The following is a 22,420-nucleotide window of genomic DNA, read 5'->3' on the forward strand; positions in this document are numbered from 1 at the left end:
AATAAGAGTGCAAATGGTTGTTTGTCTACATGTGTCCTGGGATTAATTGGGAATCATTGAGCAATCAATAAGGGTGTACTCTACTTGCTGCAGGTCACATGGGATAGGATACAAAGGAGCTTCCCCGTTTTAAATGAAAATCAAAGCCCCCTTGTCATGTTATCCATTGAAAGAATATCCGTACATTGAGTTGGACTGAGTCTCACCTGCCGTCTCTTTAAATAATCCAGTGCTATTTGTACGTTCTGGAGTCGATGGAAGCGCATCCTTCCTCTCTCCCGAGGCTGCGGACATGAGGAAGAAAGGAAGGTGATCAGGTTGCGTTCAACGTCAGTGGACCAAAAAGTGAATCAAATGTTTAGTAGTAAGATATAGAGCGTGCTTCCGGGATCATACTCGCTGATCCGGTGAGCTCACACTTTCATGATAACAACATTTTCAAAAAATTTCACCACTATGAACATGCTCTGAATGTGAAAATGATCTTGATGGCAGAGTTTTATTCATTACAGGGATGCTTTTCTCCATGTCACTGTCCAATTTCTTGCATTAATGCTCGCTGACGTTCAGGTACCAACCACACAGCAAGAGGGAATGAAATGGAAAAGGCAATCAAGCTAGGATGCAGCTGCAGCCAAAACACATTGTGCTGCATTTCAACTCTCTAAACAGCAGCACTTGAAATCATTCACTTGTCAAATTTTCATATGAAGTGGAATGTAAAAATAACCGAATACCAAAAGCAGAATATGAAAAATGTCTCCAAAAGCAAGGGTAAAGTGGAAAATCTCAATCTAGGTTTTCTTTTTCATGCCAAATGTCCTCTTCATTTGTAAATATTTTTGAGCATGAAAAGTGGATCATCAATGATCAGCTACAATAATTTGTAGATTATAAAACTACGGCTATGGCTACATCGCTAGTATGAGTCTGCTAATACATCTAGATAAAGAAAAATCATATAGTGGGATTGTTTCTTGATTTGTGCAAAGTGGCCACGGCACACTGTCATGTTAGTTGGTTATGAGGGCGTGGGAGTGGGCAATCCACACGTACCCCCTTGTCATCATCCAGCACGTCTCCATGCCTCTCAACTGCGCATGCTTCTGTCCCACTCACCAACCGCAATGTCTTCAGGACATCGCGCTCCCTTGGCTTATCAACCCAAAAGGCAACACGGGGAGGAGGAAGACATGGAGACAGACAGACACCATGGCCAAATCAAAGGAAGTTAAACAATAGCCAGAAAACAACCAAAGAGTAGAGGAGACATGGGGATAAAGAGGGAAAATAGCAAACTAGATAGTTGGAGAATGAAAGTTAGTCACAGCGGAAGTAACTAACCCGCAATGTGTATGGGAATACTGTACGCACATGCTGTTTACAGTAAAGCACATGATGACATGATGATTACAGATGGAATGTACACTACAGTCCTGTGTAAAGCTTTTATCCCTCTATTAGATCTGTTTTAGTAAAACTGCTGTAACTCTTCAACATCACATAATACATTTTGAGTCTTTGTATAAGAATAACATTATTGATGAACTAAACTGCCTTTTTTGGTCAATGCTGTTTTCGGATTTTGGACAGCAGTGATGACAAATAAAGGACCCTGAAGCATGTTTACAGTGGAATGAAATGTGTAGCACCAGCACCATAGCCTCTATTCTTCATACCAGTACTCTCCGATTTGTATTTATTATGGGGACCAAATAAACATTTTTCTATATTATTTCTATTCCTTAATTTGCCTTCCATTTCATAATTTTTGTCTAATTATGGAGAAGAAGTAGAGTGGCTAGGAAGTGCAAAAAATAAGAAACTGACACTTTTCGTTTCAGAGAATAAATTAACAAAACAGGAAACAAATTTCCATTTCAGAAAAAAAAATGTATCGCCAATCACAGTGTACCAGCACATGTCCTGGATCCAGTAATATTGCAGGAGGGAGTGTCGTGCCAGGCAGGTGTGTGGAAATCTTAATAATGCAACAATCTGTGATATTGTACATTCCCTTTATAGTTTGTGTCACTTGTGATTTGTTAATTTGTAACTTATCTTGTTAATTTGTTTGCTGAAATGTAAAAGTGTCTTGGCTTTTATTCATCTGGTTTCTGAAATTTAAAATTTGTTTTGTTACTTTGTTTTCTGAAATATAAGTGTTTTAGCTCTTGTTAATTTGTTTTCTATAAATTTAAGACAACCTTTCACTCTTGAAGCACATAAACAGTCGTGTCAATTGTACAATACAGCAGTGGGACAGTTGGTCTGCTACACTTGCAGTGAAATGTAATAAGCAACTAGTTATTTACATTTCATGCTTTTGATCTATAACACTTTCTAGAATTAGTGAGTTAATAAAGCTACTTAGCAACTTTATTAATGATTGTTATTACTCTGGCTGCAAAAAGTTCGTTGAAAAAAAAAATCCCATTTTATACGTTTCCCTCTGTTGTTCTCATGCACGGCAACACATTATGAATCAATGTGGCAACATTGCAACATTGTTTTGTGTCCAAAAATATTGATTAAATTATCAAGAACTACAGAAAAGAGACCTAAACATTAACACCTGTCTTAAATCAATCAAAAATATGTTGCAAGATAATGCAGTTTGAAAATATAGCCACTTACCAGTTTGTCTCCGGACAAGACTTCAAGCAACGAGATCAAGTTATGTCCATCTCTCAGGTCTTCATACAGGTCATTTATGTGCTTCCGTACCTAGGAAAACATGATTAAAAATCAAATGTTTTGTAATAAACATTGCAGAACAAGTCCTTGTTCTCCTTCCAACGTCTCCTACAGTTGGGGAGTGGAATCTACTTCTAAATCATTGTGGTAAATACAAATCAACAGCAGAAAATATAGATTTGACAGAACTGAACAGGAATCAGACTAAGAAGGTAAAGAAAACAAAAACATACTGCTTTTTTTTTAAGTCAAAAAGTCAACCAAATGAATGTACGTGCAACATTTTTGAGTGTTGAGTGCAATCGTGGCCATGCTCACTTCCAGAGTAACTGCAACCTTTCCGTTTCTAAAAGAGTTTCTAAACTGCCCGAAATATTAATCAAAACACAATGATGCTTTGAAACAGTCAGGTGTTATGCACTTTAGCTCAACACTTGACAACCCCCATGTCCTTCTCTTTTGAGACGAAATATCTCAAATGTTCTCAATTGCCTAAATAGCGAGCCTCTAATGACCTCTTTCACACAGCGCTTCCAACACTGTAATCCAACATACCAGTCACAGCTGTAGAGCCAAAATAGACCTGCACCCTGCACATGTTATTCGGTCAAGCGAGCAGATTCCCAACCATTACCCAGCACTTCTTATTTGTCATGTATGAGAAATAATGTAATTTCTCATGTATAATGCACACCCCCCACACACACACATAAAATTGCCGCTAGTGCGCATTATATATAGGTATTCTAATATATCACTGCCACCTCGAGGTTATGAAAATGGTGTAGCCTCCACTTTTACTCAAATATGACAGGGTATGTGCAATATGTGCAGTGGGTTCATCTGAGATGACAGGCTGTGGCGACCCCGAAAGGGACAAGCCGAAAGAAACACGTGCAATATGTGCAGTTGTGCTCATAAATGTACATACCCTAGCAGAATTACCGAAATATTGTTGTCTTTAAATATGACAGGGTGGAACTGTGGATGGTTAGAACGTTGGCCTCACTGAGAAGGGTTCAAATCACAACCCCACCTGTGTGGAGTTTCCATGTTCTCCCTGCGCCTAAGTGGGCTTTCTCTGGGCACTCCGGTTTCCTCCCACATCCCAAAAACATGCATTAATTGGAGTCTCAAGGTGTGAATGTGAGTGTGAGAGTTGTCTGTGTCTATCTAAAAATGTTGATTTAATTTTACGTTTAAGGCCTTGTGGTAACAGCATGTTGAGACAAACATGTTCTACTCATTGCTCAATAGTCAACAACATTGATGTCAAAACATAAGGTGTCAACGATGGTCCACCAATTTCAGAGTCCAGTAATTCATCTTTTTTGTGTGAGTCTAAATGATCAACATGCTGTTCTTGTTCATGCCCTATTAGAAACCAGTGAATCATGAAAAAAAATAATTTGTGGTAAAGTTTTAATGTCATAAATATCTTTCCGAGCATGTGTGTAAGATCCAATAGAGATGAGGCCTGCCAGCGCATGTCTGTCTCCTGTAGTGTTCTGTTAAATTCCACACCCATATGAAACATCACAAACAATTCTGAACAAATGACACCGTAGATGACTTCTTCTGCCAGGTTATCAAAACATCTGGGCATTAATCTCATGCATGTCAGAACCAGCAAAACTGGTAACAGCTGTCTAAGACAAAGCACATTTTTAACGTAATTCAAAATGTACATCCCAAATTAGATCTTACCTTCATCAGATGTTGATTTATCCATTTTGTGAATGTCTTCTTTTGCACTCTGTCTCTCTCATCTGAGGAAGAACGACAAAAAAAACCATGGATCATCTTTTGTTTATTTTCATTCACACAGCACATCGCCAGAGATGTTCAGGTAACACGCAACCCCATCTTCCAACACCTCTGCTCTGCTTAGTAATTTGTGTTGAAGGGTAAATGAAAATGTAAATAAGTAAATGAGCCAATATAGTAGTATAGTAGTTTGCAGTAGTTTTGTCATTGTTAACATGGTTCTATATAGCTGGAGATTTGCTGTGCCTGTTTGGCACAAACACATAATGTTTATTGAAGAGTAGATTAAATTCACTTTATCAACAAACAAAAATATCAGTGATTTATTGCAGTTTTGTATTGGGGGAGTTGGTGCATGGGAGTCAAATTTTGCCTTAAACTTGATATTTCTGGCATATACTAAAAATTTAAACAGAATAAAAAGCTCATCTGCTGTTTTTTCTGTTAACCATAGAGACTGGTTACTACCATATGTACTATCACGGTTCTGATACTATTTTGTAGAATCACTGTGCGTCTAAACTGCTTACTTCAGCCGAGTTTGCCTGAATCTCTATGGCCACCGGCCCAGGATATGTTGGGCAGCATACGGATGAATGGAAAAATTGCCAATACACACCATGATCGCTTAATGAAAACATTCTGGATGAGTAACGCTTGTTCCAGTGAATGAAAAGGGAATGGGGAAAAAACTGCATCACTCTCCGTGCTGTGCATGGTTTCCATCCCCATGGCAACACGATCTCTACCAGTGACATATTGTATGTATTACATGTTAAACAGGAAAACAAATGGGCTAAATTAACATAATAAAAGTGATGTTTTTCAAAATAAATTAAGTCTTGCATCAGTATTCTCTTATCTGGTGCCAGATCCCGACACAATTCAGGCAACAAAACACATTTCCTGTCACAACCACTCTAAATTACACACAGTGACTGCCAAAATGATCACACCCCAAGATGATTACATAAGAGTACATGTGGCAACCTCAAATACAGCAATAGCATTTTTACCTCTTTGCTATATAACAACACTGTATAAATCATCACCTGACCACAACACATTTATACGGTGGCTGTAAAGTGCAAACACAAAAACCAAAGCAGAAAACACAAAAACTGTACATTTACCTTTACAAAACAAACTAAAATAAGTTGAATGTGGTTACTTGGGCTGCAGTTAAACAGAAGCACGGACAGACATTGCTTCACTTTGGAGACAGATACTGACCCATGCAACACATTTGAGACACCAGACGAGCCCTGTATTTCCTATCGGTTTCAAGGAGGTACTCCATCTTCTCTACCAGCTCCAGAGGACTATTAAAGTGATCTTGATTCTTCAAGTACCAAGTTGTTATGTGGAAAAGCGACTAAAGGAAACAGCCGCAGTGTTCTCTGCCTGCCTTCTTAACTACCAGCCTCGACATCCCGAGCGAGTCCCGTCAGGTTTTCCATGGCGACTCACTATTCTAAGATGACTTTAGTGTTTATCCAGCGGCAGTGCTTAAAGCCGCAGAAGCCCCAGAAGTAATGAGTGCTTCTTCTTAGAAGGAAAAGAAGAAAAGTTTTGAGTATTTCAGGGTGGTTCCAGCTAAGTGAGATAATCACAGATGACACTGCCTGAACAATGTAGCATGATTGATTGGCTTAATTGAGGAGGGAGATCTTATCAAGGAGACCTTGACCAAAACAGATGCGCTCATAATCATCTCTGGTGTGCAGATGCCAAGACTCACAAAACCATTCCTCTGCGGCAAGAATAAAAAAATAAACACATGTAAGGCGACAACAAGCACCTGTTGCAGAAAATCCCCAATGGTGCAATTCTAATGATTGAATGTTCTATTGTTCGATTACAGTACTGTCCACTGTAGGGAAAAAGAAAAGAAAGACCGTGTAAGTAAAATATGCTGTTCAGTGATCCAAATACTGTATCTGGCTTTGATATAAAATGATAAATAGCAAAGAATGAAATGACCAACATTTTGAAAACGTTGAATTTCAAACTACAAACTAAACTACAGTAGTTGATTTAAGGTAAGGTGAACTGAACCTTGAACTAGTTAATGTAAACCTGGGGTCTCAAAGTGGCGGCCCGGGGGCCATTTGCAGCACACAAGATGATCATTTGTGGCCCCCACAATATGAAGTTTAATGTTAGTGCGCCCCTTGAGTGTTTTTAATCGCAGCTTCACAGTGTTGTGTGTGGAGTTGACGAACCTACCAATCACAGTAGAGTATCAGGGCTGTGACATTGAAACAAGCAGAAAAACATTTCTCATTGAATGAAATTTACTGCAATATTGCCATGAAGAGTTTTATTAGTAGTTTTGCACACAACTCATTTATACCAGCATCCTTGTTTATTTAATTTTGTGTTGAAAAAAAAGAGAAAAGTTTAAGAAGATTTTATTTATTTTTAATATAAATTGCACACACGTGCATGTGCCTCTGTGGCTCAGGCTGAGGCAGATTATGCCTCCAGCGGCCCCAACACAAATTGAGTTTGAGACCCCTGATGTAGACAATGAACTTGACAACATTTTTCATAAGCAGTGTCATAACCCTGTCTATATAGTTTCAAAGTTTCTTTGCCAAAACTGGGAAGGATTTCAAATAGTTTACCAGAAATTTTAAAAGCTTTGGAGAGCTTTGATGCTCCATAAAAAGCTTTGTGGTTGTGAAAGTGAAACTTTTTCATGAATTCTTTACCAATTTTATTTAAAGTATATTAATTATTGTTGCAGTCATTATGATTTGACAAAATTGCACTGATGGATGGATGGAAAGATTTTTGTTGTCCAGCCACTTTGACATCAAATTAGGCTGCCTCTGACCCCTGAACTATAGTGAGATTGACACCCCTGCTGGAGCAAACGCTTGCGTTGACTGTGATATAAAGTCATTTGAAATAAAAATGACAAGGACAAGTTTGTAACTTTAATGTTGATTATCAAATATACGACACACTCATGGAGTGCACACAGCACACATTTGCATATTTTATTTCCTCATCATGAGTGCAAGTATGTGCAAGAGGTAGTTAGTCTTTTGAAGCCATGTTCCATTTTAAATTGCACCCACGTGCATGTGCCTCTGCGGCTCAAGCTGAGGAAGATTATGCCTCTAGCGGCCCCAACGTAAAAATGAGTTTGAGACCCCTGATGTAGACAATGAACTTGACAACATTTTTCATAAGCAGTGGCAGTTATTGGTGTGTGTGAATAATAATTTTTCCATGGTTACCCTGTGATCAGTGCAGTGTTAACCCAGTCCTCTTGACTCAAGTCAACTGTGTTAGGCTCCATTTGTCATGATCCAGCCGCTTCAGCACGAGCTGTGCGGGTGCCCGCGCGGCTGCGCTAATTGGGAGGCGCACACCTGCGACTCATGCGGGCGGATCATCCCCCGTATATATAGGACCCGGTGACGACTGGTCCTCCGCCAGTTCGTTGAGCTTTATGTCCCGTTCCAGCACTCTCGTCTTCCTGACTGAACCTGTGTGTACCGACCTTCGTCCGTTCTCCGACCAACCTTGCAAGGCTGACTCCTTGACACTCCTGCCTGCGTTGATTGTTTCCCCGTGTACCGACTCCTGCCTGTCCGCTCATCTGTTGTCTTCGCCCGACGTCACAACCACCGCTGCCGCACCGGACTGCGTGCTCGATCCCCGACCCCTGCATACAATAAACGTGTCTCTTCTTGAACTACCTTGGGTCTTCCGAGTTCCTGCATTTGGGTCCTACCTCTCGTTTCCGATGGGACGTGACAGAACGAACTGGCCAATACAGGACCCAGCAGGAAAGACCCGGCGTCGCCGGGACCGACGCAAGGTAGACCGTCTGCCGGAAGACCAAGCCTGTCCAATCCAGGTAGGCTCCCTGACGTCCTCCACTTCCGTGTCTCACGCTCCGCCAACGAGGTATGAATACGTCCCGAACACGACCCGTCCGGCTCCTCATATTCTTCTGGACTCTGACTTTTCGGAATATGAGGAGGACCGTGATTTGTATGCCGGGCTGCCTGAGTACGACTCCGACGACTTTGATTTTGAGTCTCTTTGCCCGGCTTTTGATCCCAGTCAGTTTGCCCCGCCTTCCCGCGTTGCCAGCACCCGAGCGACTTCGCCCTGTAGATCCAAGTGCACCTATCGGTACGAGGGAACCCGCTTGGCCATCTACCCGGGACCTCCGCGTGGCGGCCAGAGGAGGCGCCCCGGCCAGGCGCTCCCTGGTGTCTCTCGCTGCGCGGCAACGAAGACACCGTCCTCCCACTCCTCGCCGGCAACGGTGAGACCGGCAGACCCGCAGCTGGTGGCGAAGATTCCAGCCCAGAGGGAGGAGGAGCTGCCAAACCACGAGGCATTCTGTCACAAAATGCGGGCGCAGTTAGAGAGGCAGAGCGCCGAATTGGCGGCTCTCACGGCCCAGGTCCGGCAAGGATTAGCGAACCAGCCGAGCGACGCTGACGTCGCAACGGCGACGGATTCGCTGCTGAGGCAGGCTCACGTGGCAGTTGGAACTGACCCGCTTCCGAGACACGCCCACGTGTCAGTTTCGACTGACTCTCCGCCTGCTCAGGTTCATGTTGCCGTGGAAACCGGCCCGCCCCCTTGCCAAGTGAACGCTGCAGTGGGAACGGACTCGCCACCGCGCCACGCCCACGTTGCTGTTTCAACGGATGCACTGCAAGCTCACGTGGCAGTGGGGACCGACCCGAAGCCGCCTCACGTTGCTGTCCAGGAGGTGGCGACGTCTCCACAGCCGCTTCTCGTCCGTGCCTTGGAGTGGCAGTGGCGACCGGCCCGCGGCCGCTCCCCGTTCCTGCTCTGTCGGCGACCGGCCCGCGGCCGCTCCCCGTTCCTGCTCTGTCGGCGACGGGCACGCCCTCACGTTCCTGTCCAGGAGGTGGCGACAGTTCCCCAGCCGCCTCACGCTCCCGTCCAGGAGGAGGCGGCGACGGGGTCGCTGCTGCGGCCTTCTCACGTTCCCGTCCAGGAGGCGGCGGCGACGGGGTCGCTGCCTTCTCACGTTCCCGTCCAGGAGGCGGCGGCGACGGGGTCGCTGCCTTCTCACGTTCCCGTCCAGGAGGCGGCGGCGACGGGGTCGCTGCCTTCTCACGTTCCCGTCCAGGAGGCGGCGGCGACGGGGTCGCTGCCTTCTCACGTTCCTGTCCAGGAGGAGGCGGCGACGGGGTCGCTGCCTTCTCAAGTTGCTGTCCAGGAGGAGGCGGCGACGGGGTCGCTGCCTTCTCAAGTTGCTGTCCAGGAGGAGGCGGCGACGGGGTCGCGGCCTTCTCAAGTTGCCGTCCAGGAGGCGGCGGCGACGGGGTCGCTGCCTTCTCAAGTTGCTGTCCAGGAGGAGGCGGCGACGGGGTCGCTGCCTTCTCAAGTTGCTGTCCAGGAGGAGGCGGCGACGGGGTCGCTGCCTTCTCAAGTTGCTGTCCAGGAGGAGGCGGCGACGGGGTCGCTGCCTTCTCAAGTTGCTGTTCAGGAGGAGGCGGCGACGGGGTCGCTGCCTTCTCAAGTTGCTGTCCAGGAGGGGGTGGTACTGGCGCCGCCTTCTCAAGTTGCTGTCCAGGAGGGGGCGGTACTGGCGCCGCCTTCTCAAGTTGCTGTCCAGGAGGGGGCGGTACTGGCGCCGCCTTCTCAAGTTGCTGTCCAGGAGGGGGCGGTACTGGCGCCGCCTTCTCACGTTCCTGTCCAGGAGGGGGCGGTACTGGCGCCGCCTTCTCACGTCCCTGTCCAGCACGAGCTGGGGAGTTCTGTGGAGCCACCCAGGAGCTGGAGAGACTTCGGGGTGGCGGTCATGGCTCTGGTCCTGCTCTCCATCATCTTCTTCGCTCCTGAGTTCGCCCAGCCGCCTCAGGACCTGGCCTCGTTGGCGACCAATCCCTGGTTGTCTTGCAACGACGGCGTGGGAGGTTCTCGTCTGGAGCAGTGGCCTGCCTCGTTCCGGTTCCTGCCTCGCCGTTTGGTTCCTCACAGAGGTCGTCCGCCCGAATCGCCCGGTGGGGACCCTGGTGCTTGGCGTCCGGGTCGTCCTCCTGACCTGTCCGCCCGGACGCCTCGTGTTTGGTGGCCTGGATGGCCACCAGTCTGGGGTTCAGGGGGGGCGTGCCCTCCTCCGGACCCCCTTCCGCCCACCACAGCCTGTGTTAATTAGTGTCTGTTTTTTCGTTTAGGCACGTCTGGGAGCCGTGCCTTTGAGGGGGGGTACTGTCATGATCCAGCCGCTTCACCACGAGCTGTGTGGGTTCCCGCGCGGCTGCGCTAATTGGGAAGCGCACACCTGCGACTCATGCGAGCAGATCATCCCCCGTATATATAGGACCCGGTGACGACTGGTCCTCCGCCAGTTCGTTGAGCTTTATGTCCCGTTCCAGCACTCTCGTATTCCTGACTGAACCTGTGTGTACCGACCTTCGTCCGTTCTCCGACCAACCTTGCAAGCCTGACTCCTTGACACTCCTGCCTGCGTTGATTGTTTCCCCGTGTACCGACTCCTGCCTGTCCGCTCATCTGTTGTCTTCTCCCGACGTCACAACTACCGCTGCCGCAGCGGACTGCCTGCTCGATCCCCGACCCCTGCATACAATAAACGTGTCTCTTCTTGAACTACCTTGCGTCTTCCGAGTTCCTGCATTTGGGTCCTACCTCTCGTTTCCGATGGGACGTGACACCATTTAACCCAGTCTATATAGTTTCAGTTTCTTTGCCAAAACTGGGAAGGATTTCAAATAGTTTACCAGAAATTTTAAAAGCTTTGGAGACCTTGGATGCTACATAAAAAGCTTTGTGGTTGTGAAAGTGAAACTTTTTCATGAATTCTTTAACAATTTTATTTAAAGTACATTAATTATTGTTTCAGTCATTATGATTTAACAAAAGTGCACTGCAATGTCTTGACTGTCCATCAGCTGAAAAAGCAATTTGCTTTTATTGAAAGTGGTTTGCCATTAAAGGCTGCTGATTAATCAAAATAGATATTGGTAAAATGCACACATTATACATAAATGTTGCAGCACCTTTACAGCACCGTCTCAAAGCCTTCTGAGAATTGCAACGTGGGTTGATGTGACAATTTGTATAATGGCGTCAACATGTAAAAATGTGAGGTCAAAAACACACAGAGAAAAAAAGAAATATGAACATCCGAAGGTCAGGAAGTTTTGTCTAGTTTACTATACTTATGGCATAATTGTATAAACAGTGGTGCTGCCTGTGTGAATCCTCAGCAGGATGGCACCATGTTACACCTCTTCCCCACAAAGACTGTGATCATCTCCTGAATAAATCACTAATATAGATCGGTTAGGAAAGGCTTCCTGGAAATCCAGCATCATCATCACCTTACGCTCAAGGTGAGCAACGGATGACTGTTCCACAAATCAAAGAGCTCAGTGCAAGACAACGTACTTGCTTCGACATCATCCAACATCGGGCTGCATCGATCGTATTACACTGTGATGAAAAATACAATCAAGCAGGACTTAAAGGCAAAGGCAGAAAAAAGAATCTGCAAATATTTTGGATAAAGAATGAAGGTGAGTTTAATATCAGGGTGCATTCTTGAGGGTCTTATGAGGAAGAAATATGATCACAAAATTATTTTTAGCATTAATTGAGGACACCCACTTCATGACTCTTAAGTGTGGTAAACATACTAATATACACACACACACGCACACACACACTATTCTCTGGTGTGGGGTGAGTAAAAAATGTGGTTTTCCTTCCCAATTTGCTCAGAAAATTGTTTTCGACAACTGTCAATTTTAAACATTCAATATTAATCATAACCCTTGTGTGTGTGGTCAACACAGAGCTCTTGAGTCAGGAACTCTGTAACTGAAACGTGGAATGGAAAAATTGGGCTGAAACCCACACAAAAAAAAACTGTTGTGTGGGAGAGTGAAAAATATGGCCTGCAGGCCACAATTGGCCCGCTGGAGCGTACAATCTGATCCACAGGATGAATTTGAAAGTGATAAAATACACAAGACACTGTGGTGGTGGGGACTAAGGATAATTTTGAGAATTATAATACTCATATAGAAAATGGAATAATAATAATCCTCATTCTGCATAAGTTAATTCAATTTTTAAAGCGCAATATAAATGTCTCAGTTCCAAATGCTTTTGACTTAAAGTTGTGTGCCTTAAAATAGAAATCACTGTGATCCGTTTTTATGCACAAATTAAAAAAAAAAAAAAAAGAGTGGAATAACTGGTTAGAGTATTGACCTCACAGTTCTAAGGACTGAATGCTGGCATGCTTGTGTCGAGTTTTCATGTTCTCACCGTACTTGCGTGGGTTTTCTCCGGGCACCCCGGTTTCCTCCAACAATACAAAAACATACATTAATTGGAGACTCTAAATTGCCCCTGGGTGTGATTGTGAGTGTGGCTGTGGTCTGGCTCTACGTGCCCTGTCATTGACTGGCAACCACTTCAGGGTGTAACCCGCCTCCTGCCCGATGATAACTGAGATAGGGTCCAGCACTCCCGCGACCCTCATGGGAATTAAGCGGCTCAGAAAATGAATGGATGGATGGACAGATGGATGGAAAGATTTTTGTTGTCCAGCCACTTTGACATCAAATTAGGCTGCCTGTGACCCCCGAACTAGAGTGAGTTTGACACCCCTGCTGGAGCAAACGCTTGTCTTGAGTGTGATATAAAGTCATTTGAAATAAAAATGACGAGGAGAACAGTTTGTAACTTCAATGTTGATTATCAAATATACGACACACTTATGGGGTACACACAGCACACATTTGCATATTTTTTTTCCTCATCATGAGTGGGGTCTCCTACATTTCATAAATTGGAAAAAAAAAATCTTGGAAATCAGGATGTATGTACCCTGCTTTAGCAATACCATATTGTCGATATGTGCAAGAGGTAGTTAGTCTTTTGAAGCCATGTTCCATGAGGAAATAGAAAGGAACATGTTATCACTTCATTCACTGATATGTCAATGTTTTCTACGCAGTCCACTAGAGCTGTTTGGACATGATGAATATGACTTATGACCTTTAAAAGAACACATAGTAAAGGTCTAAACACCTCCCCAAAGTTGCGTTACAGTGAGCATTTTTCGGAAAAATCCTAATGAATGTTTTCAGTGATCTATATTCCGGAAGAGTTATATTCTCACTGCTGCGCACTGTAAATGACCGATGAATAAGTGTGTGTGCTTTGTCCCTGTCTAAGCCCTGCGGCCCCCGGTGTTAATGGGTCCACCAAAGCGCTCAAACATGCAGCCGTTAGAGCGCCTGGCCGAGACACTTATTTGTGGACCTCAGCAAAGCACATGTGCATCGCTAAAAATACCTCCAACACTAAACCATGTAGTCCCGGCAAAGGCACACACACACACACACACACACAGACAACCTTTGTTGGGACTCCCACTTCCTTTCACGCAGCCAATATGATGAGTTTGTTGTGGATTTTAACACCGTCATTATGGTTTGGCTGAACTCTTCATCCAAAAAGACTTTATTGGATGTGATTATATGATGCATAATCTTAGTTGATATGAAGTAAAGTACTGTGCAAAGGACTTGGGTAACATCTGGCTTTGTTGTTTTTATGAACTTTTTTGCAGCAGCGATCTAGACATTTTGGGGAAGATTCAGTGAGCAGGCTTAGACTAAATATAGTTTGCAAGTAAAAATAATTTTCACATGAAAGAACCCATTAAAATTAGGGGAGAACAAAATTTTCGACAAATATGATCATCATTGTTCCTTTCCTTTGGAGTGTGAAGAACATACTTGACCAGCTCAGTGACACCCTTTGGCATCTTGTTACGTCTCACAGACTAAAATAACATCCTGAGTGGGGCAAAGTCAAAAGGTCCTCACATTCAAAATTCAGCCGGCATAATCCTCTTGACCACAGCACAAACGGGCATAAAGTGGAAAGTACCCCAACCTCACCACCAATGACGGGGACTGGCTAATTTCTTCTAGAACACATACTTAACCTTTGGTTTGATGTGCAGTACCACATATTTTGGAATGGTCCCAACAACTCAAGCTAAATTACACAAAATGGGCAAAAGTCTTGAGACAGACACGCCTCAAAACAATTATTAAGACAAAAGATGTTTGGATAGACCTCTCAACATTTTGCAAGATTGTATGCTCTTAAATGTAGTGCAAAGTTTGGGGAAGGCAATTCAGTTTCAAGCGTACAAATCAAGGTCCATAAATACATATTTGAATGTGAGCCTAAACTCAAGGATACAAAATCTAAAAAATGGAAAAATTCACAAGGACACTCAAAAATCCTTTAAAAATCTCCTTATCTTACATCTTTAATTATAACAGTGACAATAATAGTTATAAATATATGAGTTAAATAAATATTTAGCACATATGATTCCATATGCACATTTTGCAAGGCTTATGCTATTTATTACTTTTTGAAGTCAATCGACAAACTACGTAGATGTCAAACTTAACCTAAACCAAAACACAGACTACAGTAATATTGACCTACAGTATGTCATTAAAAAAAACTAGATTAAAAAGGATTCTAATAGAAGTGAACCTTTAATCTGTTAGACTTGTAATGAAAGATGGTGAAGACTAATCAAATTGTATTTGAAGTGAAGCCTTTTTCCGAAAAGTTTCCACAAGTCACGCAGCCTTCATTTACAACTAATGACACGTACACGACTAAATTTATATTCCCATCACACTTTAAGGAGAACTTAAGTATAAATTGCTAAATATAAAACTGCCCTGCTGGAGGCTGATGAGTCAACTCAAAATGTCTTGCACATCAATTTAACAGCCTGGTTGTCATCATGACATCCGGTTAAGTGGAAAACAAATGTATGAGGGAAATTTTTGTAATTGTTGCGGAGAGACAATTGATCGTCTTTCTTCACAAGGCAAATCACTGACATAAATATGTGACAGGAACAGTTAAATTGCTGAAACAGGTTCTGATCTTTCAAAAACAACCTTATACACTTTGGTGACAGGACATGACAATACAGACTACAAGCAGGTGTTTAAAAACAAGAAAAAGTAATAAGTAGGAGCATTTTTTCTGAGTTTGTTCCCATTATCTCCTTTTCAAAGTAAGATTAAGGAAATTACTTAACTTTAACTTGCTCCTGAGGCTTTGACAACTACGTATTTCTCCATTATGGGACACATATTTTAATCATTTAAATAATTTCATCCCAATATACAGTGGGCAAGACTATAATGTTAATCAAGTCATAAATGAGTCAAAAACATACTAGTGAACATAGCTTAAGTGATCAAACCACTCATAAGAAGGAATTATTGAATGATTTGGTATGGTTAATGATTTACAATTAAATGAGAGGCCCTGTAGCTCAGTGGTTAGAGCACTGGTTTGATAATCCAGGGGTTGTGGGTTCGTATCCCACTGGGGCCTCCACTCCCTGAGAAGGGTTGCGTCAGGAAGGGCATCCGGCGTAAAAATTGTGCCAAACATATGTGCGTTCATCTGAGATGACACGCTGTGGCGACCCCGAAAGGGACAAGCCAAAAGAAACTTACTAATGATTTATAATTAAAACGTATTTGAGTCTGTGGTGTTTTAATCTGAAATGTTTTCATTTATTTCCTTGTCGTATAATAAATGCAATGTGTTCTCTCGTGACTCTACTAAGGAATAGGACGACAGTTAAACGCTATTACCGATGTGTTCAAACTGGACATTTCTCTTGTAAAATGATCATCAGTGGGCTTGCAAAGTTGGAGGTCCCGATTCAACATTTTCACTTTCGTGCCACAAGTTTAGTGCCAATATCCGTTAGCTCGTTATTGGTTGTTTTCCCTTATTTTATGTTAGCTTTAACTAGTGGTTTTGTGATCAAAAACATGCTTATTTTTGTAGTGAACTTTAACGTGAATGTTAATCAATGACTTTCAGCAAGAAACATTCACTCTTACTCGTTGCTAGTATGGTAGCACATTAGCAACCTGTTGTTTTAATTACACGGGCTCTGCATGGCACCCGGGCACTGCTGGATAGAAGTGTCGGATTGCAGCATGGAATGGACTGCTTGTATAAGAGATTTTAGATTTGACATTCATATTTTTTTTTGCTAAGATTGGAACAATATCATTGGACATCCCTAGAATGAAAACTTTATGGTTGGTCAGGAAAATGCTATATTTTGCAATTTATATGTCATACTTTATAATAAGAAAATACTGTATTTTATCATGAAAATGTTGGATTGTGCCATGAAAAATGTATATCTCGGGGCTCTACATTATACACCATCAAGGGCCATACATTTTGGAGTAATAGCACTTGTCTATGATTTCTTCGCAGAATTTTTTGAGGTGGTACAACATGACCATGGCATATCATAGTTTTGATTGACAGTGACTCAAGCTACAATTTTTGCAAAATATGTTACTGTGAACACGAGGGTTGTGTAATTTTTTTTTTTTTAAAAAGGCTTGACTTTCATATGATTATTTGTTTGACTAAGAGGGGCCAGATTTTATAATAAGGGCTCCTTCCCACCTTCACCTCTGAAAACTCATTAATTTTGAATATTATTACAACGATATGATTGACATATATGATTGACGTTGAGAAATGACTGCATAAGTGTACCACCTCCATATAAAAGTAACATTTGTGATTATTCACAATATTTTGCTATATTATTTACAAGCAAAACATATTAATTAATACTTATTCAAAATCATTATCCCAAACAAAACATGAATCATTACTTTTGCAAATATTGCACTCTATTCGAAAGATGGTTTGCTTTCCTACGCAATCTGAACTTGTTCATTTTGCACACAGTATCTTCAAAGGACTCTCCTGGAAACAATGTTTAGACAGATAAAGATTGACAAACACACAGACACACACACGCACACACGAACATGTACATCCCCTTGTAAATTTGAGAGGATCACATGTGACATCACTCAAGGAAACAGCTTTTGGTTTTATTCCTGTGACAAATGTAGCAGCATTGAAAATGTGTCAAAGGAAAACATTTAGGTGACTTGCAGCAGAGTTTACCACGTCACTGGACTTTACAATTCAGGTGTGGACTAGTACTAGTCGTCCAGATGAAGTGAAGATTCACACTTGTCATTCAAAATGAATAAACAGTGGGCTAGCATCAATGTAGCTACATGGGGGTCATTCCATGGGCCAGACACAACGACGTAGTAGCCTATCGAAAACATTTCAGTAACATCAAAAACATTACTTCACATTCAAAAATGTCCAACTCAATTCGGAATAAAACAATTGTTTTGACGAGCATGTTGAAAATCATTGCTGCCAAATCCATTTCCTGTTGCCATTACAAAATAAAGTGCAGGCATGTGCACTTAGTAGACAACGGCGGTGCTTGCCGGAGCGGAAGGCTGCCTTGGCTGAAGCTCATGAGTCAGATTCAGAATAGATGATGTCATGTGAAAGGAGCGGAGCAGAGCGGTAGAATGGAGTCAGGTCCTACTGCTCTCCTCCCTGTCACCATGACAGCAAATAAAAACAACACAGCATGACGCAACTGCATGTGACTGCATTGCCGGTATACTTCACGATTTAATAAATAAATAAATAAGTACATAGCTAATTAAATAAATAAATAAATAAATAGATCAATAGCCAGCATATCTGTCATCTAAAAATTAAATAAAAGCATACATTTAAAGATTGCTGATGTGGGAAGGAAAAAAATTAAGATTAAGTAAATTCTATTTTGCGCACTACGCTGATGTGCATCACACAGTCCATTTAAAATAAAGTTAAATGATAAAGTGTATGGGCTGTAAGTGTCACAATGTGATGTTAAGCAGGGCAAAGAAATTTTTTTATATAAACCGCATTTCATATACAAGATAACTCAATGTGCTTTACATGACAAAAAGGATTTAAAAAAAATACTTTATCAACATTTAAAACAAAAAGAAAAAGGGATTGATTAATCATTTCCATTAATTGCTACATGATTTTAATGTTGTATCAATGTTTTTGTCATAATACGAAGAAGAAAAAGAAGAAGTGATTGACCTCAAGGCTGGTAAATTTCAAGTAAAAAGGTATGATCCTCAGTCTTCACAGCTCATTGTGGAAATGTTAAGTGCAGTGATAGTTATCTAGCAGTATTGACAAAATGTGCTTAATCTAGGAACAATACATTAGATGGTCTGCAACATTGCAGGGCCCAGCCACACAATGATACACAGATCTGTCCTGTAAAATAAAGCAGAAAGGAGCCATATATATGGAGTTCAATCTGTCTTTTAGATCAAAAGATTACTAAGAAAAAGAAGACCTGAAAAGGGATTATTTTGAAGATTCCGTGGTAGAAAATTAGTGCTTTATACTTCAATCGTGCTCTCCGACAGAACTATTGTGAATTACGTCTTGTACTGCTCAAAGAAATAATGGTAATCTACAGCAAAATTATGAATATCTTATAGTTAAAGATGAATAAGATTATTTAGAGGGCCACAGCCTTGTTTTGGGGCATTCTGACCCACTAACTGAACGACTTCTCATTCCAAGGATGTAATCTGTTGAGCAGGAGAGGGCATTTTCAAAGTGTGGCTTCCTGGTGCTGAAATGTCAATGCTCAGTCAAAAGGAGTATCAGCCACCACAACTGTCAACTTGACACATGAACAAGTGTCTGGAACTTATACGCTGGTTCCGGAAACACAAAGTGTCTTTTGTGTGATAACAGTCAGTCTCCATAGAGAGAGCATGACAGGCGGGTGGGCCGCTCAGTGGGCCATTCGAATGTGATGAGTGGGGATGTCGGCATGGAGCAAGAGGGGATGGGCAGGGCAACGCCCAGGAGGGCAGACAAAAGAAGTGACAGTGCAACAATGTCGATCCATTTTCTTCGCTGCTTATCCTCACAAGAGTCACGGGAGTGCTGGAGCCTATCACAGCTGTCAACGGGGAGGAGTCAGGGAGCACCCTGAACTGGTTGCTAGCCAATCGGAGGGCACAGTGTAACAATAAAACATTTTAAAAGCTAGCAAGAATAAATTAAAAATAAAGTATTCAATGCTCTCTCAGGGATCTTGTTTATTGTGGATCCTGTTGCTGAAGCGCACAGAAATTAGCAGGGATGCATAACACACCATCGATTTGTGTTTTTGGATGCAGAGCTGTGGATTAGACTGTCTGGAAATTCTTGTGATTTTTTTTTTTTGACAAGACAGAATTGTTGAGTGCACTAATTTGATCACATTTGTGCCCGAATTTCTGAACAGGGTGCATACACGCAGCTACGTTTTCTTACAGCGAGCCAGTAGCTAGCTGCAAAGTTACAGAAACTTGAGTATGGAAGTAAATATGTGCCACCAGGATTTGAATTAAAAATGCCACTGAAAATTTCATGTTGTAAAATTCACATTATTTCAAAGTGATCACATTTACAAGAGCTGTATTTCAGTTTAAATTTTCACTGTTAACAAATTGGCCATTTAAAAAAATTCAACCTTTAAAATTCAAACACAATAGTTTCAGTCTCCTTGAGATTCACCTGGCTACAATTCGCTTTCTGAAATTCAACTGGCTGGATTGGCTGGGTGTTGGGTTCTGATCTGAAGTAACCTTCTTAACAATGAATTTGGACGGTGAATTTCAGACAGTAAATTGTAGCCAGTTCAATCTCAGGAGACTGAAAATATAGTGTTTGAATTTTAAAGGTTGGATTTTTTTATATGGCAAATTTGTTAACATTGAAAAGTTAAACTGAAACACAGCTATTGAAAATGTGATCACTTTCAAATAACAATGTGAATTTTACAACGTGAAATTTTCAGTGGCACTTTTAATTCATATCCTGGTGGCACAAATTTATTTCCATACTTGAGCAGCATTAATGGGGTTAATTCCAAAGCCTAACGCCACCACAGCGATGTGGAAACATTTTGGATTCAAGCCAGATGAACGCTGCCATCCCACTAACACCAACAAGCTGGTAGGTCAAATATACATGAGGTCGCAACAAGGACGACAACACAACCTCAAACCTGAATGTGACACAATCCATTCTAAACACAACCTAGGCCTTCCCAAAACATCAGTGAGGGAACATCTCCACTTGAAATTCTCAATGATACGCTTCATACTGCTGTTGGCTGGGGTAGACAGTTGGTGTGGTTTTGCTTGATAGATTCTGAAATAGGCTACTAATTTTGTAAGTCCCTGAAAGATGGAAGATGGAAGGAGATGACAGTGATGCCACTGGCTCACAGATGGGGAGGGCTGGTTCCAATAACCATACTTATATATATATTTTGCTGGCCTCCAACCAAAACCTCCTCGGTGTGACTTTGGCTCATTTTATATTTTTTCCCCAAATCGACATTATTGTTCAGTCTCCATGTGGGTACAGTATGTTATTTTTACAAATCATTGAATAATATAAAGTGTAGTGAAAGGCTGCGCTCTTTGACGACCCCATGTTAATGGCAAAAAAACGTTGCATTTTTTTGGGGTTTTGCTGGTTTTGGAGATGCACTGTTTCTGACTTACAGCAGCAATATCCATCCATTTTCTTTGCTGCTTATCCTCACTAGGGTCGCAGGGAGTGCTGAAGCCTATCCCAGCTGTCAATGAGCAGGAGGCAGGGTACACCCTGAACTGGTTACCACCCAATCGCAGGACACAGAGACAAACACCCGCACTCACAATCACACTTAGGGGCAATTTAGAGTGTCCAATTATTGTTCGTTGTTTTTGGGAATGTGGGATGAAACCGGAGTGCCCGGAAAAATCCCACGCAGTCACGGGGAGAACATGCAAACTCCACACAGGCGGGGGCGGGATCGAACCCAGGTCCTCAGAACTGTGAGGCCAGCTGATCCACTATGCCGCCCAGCAGCAATATTTGGGTACAATTACCAGTAATAAAGGTCTAATGATGGGAACAGTTTGACGAAACTGAACTGATTATTTTCCTCAAAAGTATCCATTAAATCCTTTGGGAAAATTTGAAGCGTTTGTTTTCAAAACGAGACATAGGCATTTTTTTCAGATTTACGAAACTCGCGCCAAAATTATCCAGCTCCGAATGGATCATTTTGGCGCGAGTTTCGTAAATCTGAAAAAAATGCCTATGTCTCGTTTTGAAAACAAACTCTTCATTTGTTTTTTTTTTTATCTGAAAACAGAAATCCAGAGGTCCAGCAAGGTCCTGGAACTGAATGGCCTTTCAGCTTCCACTCTAGTTCCTTCAATGGTGTTATCAGGTGACATTGTTGGTGTTCAGCAAGAAGGAAAGTGCAAGTATAAGTCATCTATTTAAATGTACTGTACTCATCTTGTACTGTACTCATCTGCCTGCACCAATATCAAACATCTCTCCCTTACAGTGCATGTCTGTGGAAATGTGCTGTGCAATAGTAGTACGAAGGCATAAACACATTTTGAATGGATTCTCTTTCGTGATAATATCATCCTGTCAACCCAAGGAAACCATCCAAAAGTTCAGGGTTTGACTGCAGCACCAAACATTTACGGCAGTGAAACAGTCGACTGTCGGAGAGCTTGAGTGGCCTACCAAACAGGCTTTGCCAGAACAGTGTGCACTAACACAGCCCAGCACTATTCAGACTTATATCTACTTATGAAACACTGTCTTTACCTCATTCCAAGAGGAATATATGTATAGTCTATTGTAAAACCACCACAGAATTGCAGTGTGACCCAGAGTAGTCAAGTGTATGATTACCTCTAATACCTACTTAGTGTTGCATTTGTGCAAGTGAGCAAATAAATACGTGCTTGCCTAATGTGAGCTCCGCATTGCTGAGTCGCGTTACAATTTAACTTTAAACACTAATTTCTTTCAAAATTCCAAATGTGGGGAGTATTACAGTACAGGGGCATGCTAAACAGTGGTTATGGACATATTTAACGTAATGATAATTCTGAGTCTCCACATAATG

The 22,420-nt window shown here is 42.3% G+C and overlaps 1 protein-coding gene across 1 annotated transcript in view; it reads right to left on the minus strand.

Moving 5' to 3' along the window:
• The window catches only part of dst (dystonin), a 124,148-nt gene that overhangs the window by 87,360 nt on the left and 14,368 nt on the right, over positions 1-22,420 (minus strand). The window contains exons 5-7 of the mRNA XM_061837214.1: positions 4,405-4,466; positions 2,638-2,727; positions 207-284 (exon numbers count right to left, since the gene is read on the minus strand). Coding sequence (XP_061693198.1) covers positions 207-284; positions 2,638-2,727; positions 4,405-4,466 — 230 coding nt within the window. The remainder of the gene's footprint in view (positions 1-206; positions 285-2,637; positions 2,728-4,404; positions 4,467-22,420) is intronic.

The sequence above is a fragment of the Syngnathoides biaculeatus genome, chromosome 12 (genome assembly GCF_019802595.1).
Source record: "Syngnathoides biaculeatus isolate LvHL_M chromosome 12, ASM1980259v1, whole genome shotgun sequence".
Classification (NCBI taxonomy): Eukaryota; Metazoa; Chordata; class Actinopteri; order Syngnathiformes; family Syngnathidae; genus Syngnathoides; species Syngnathoides biaculeatus.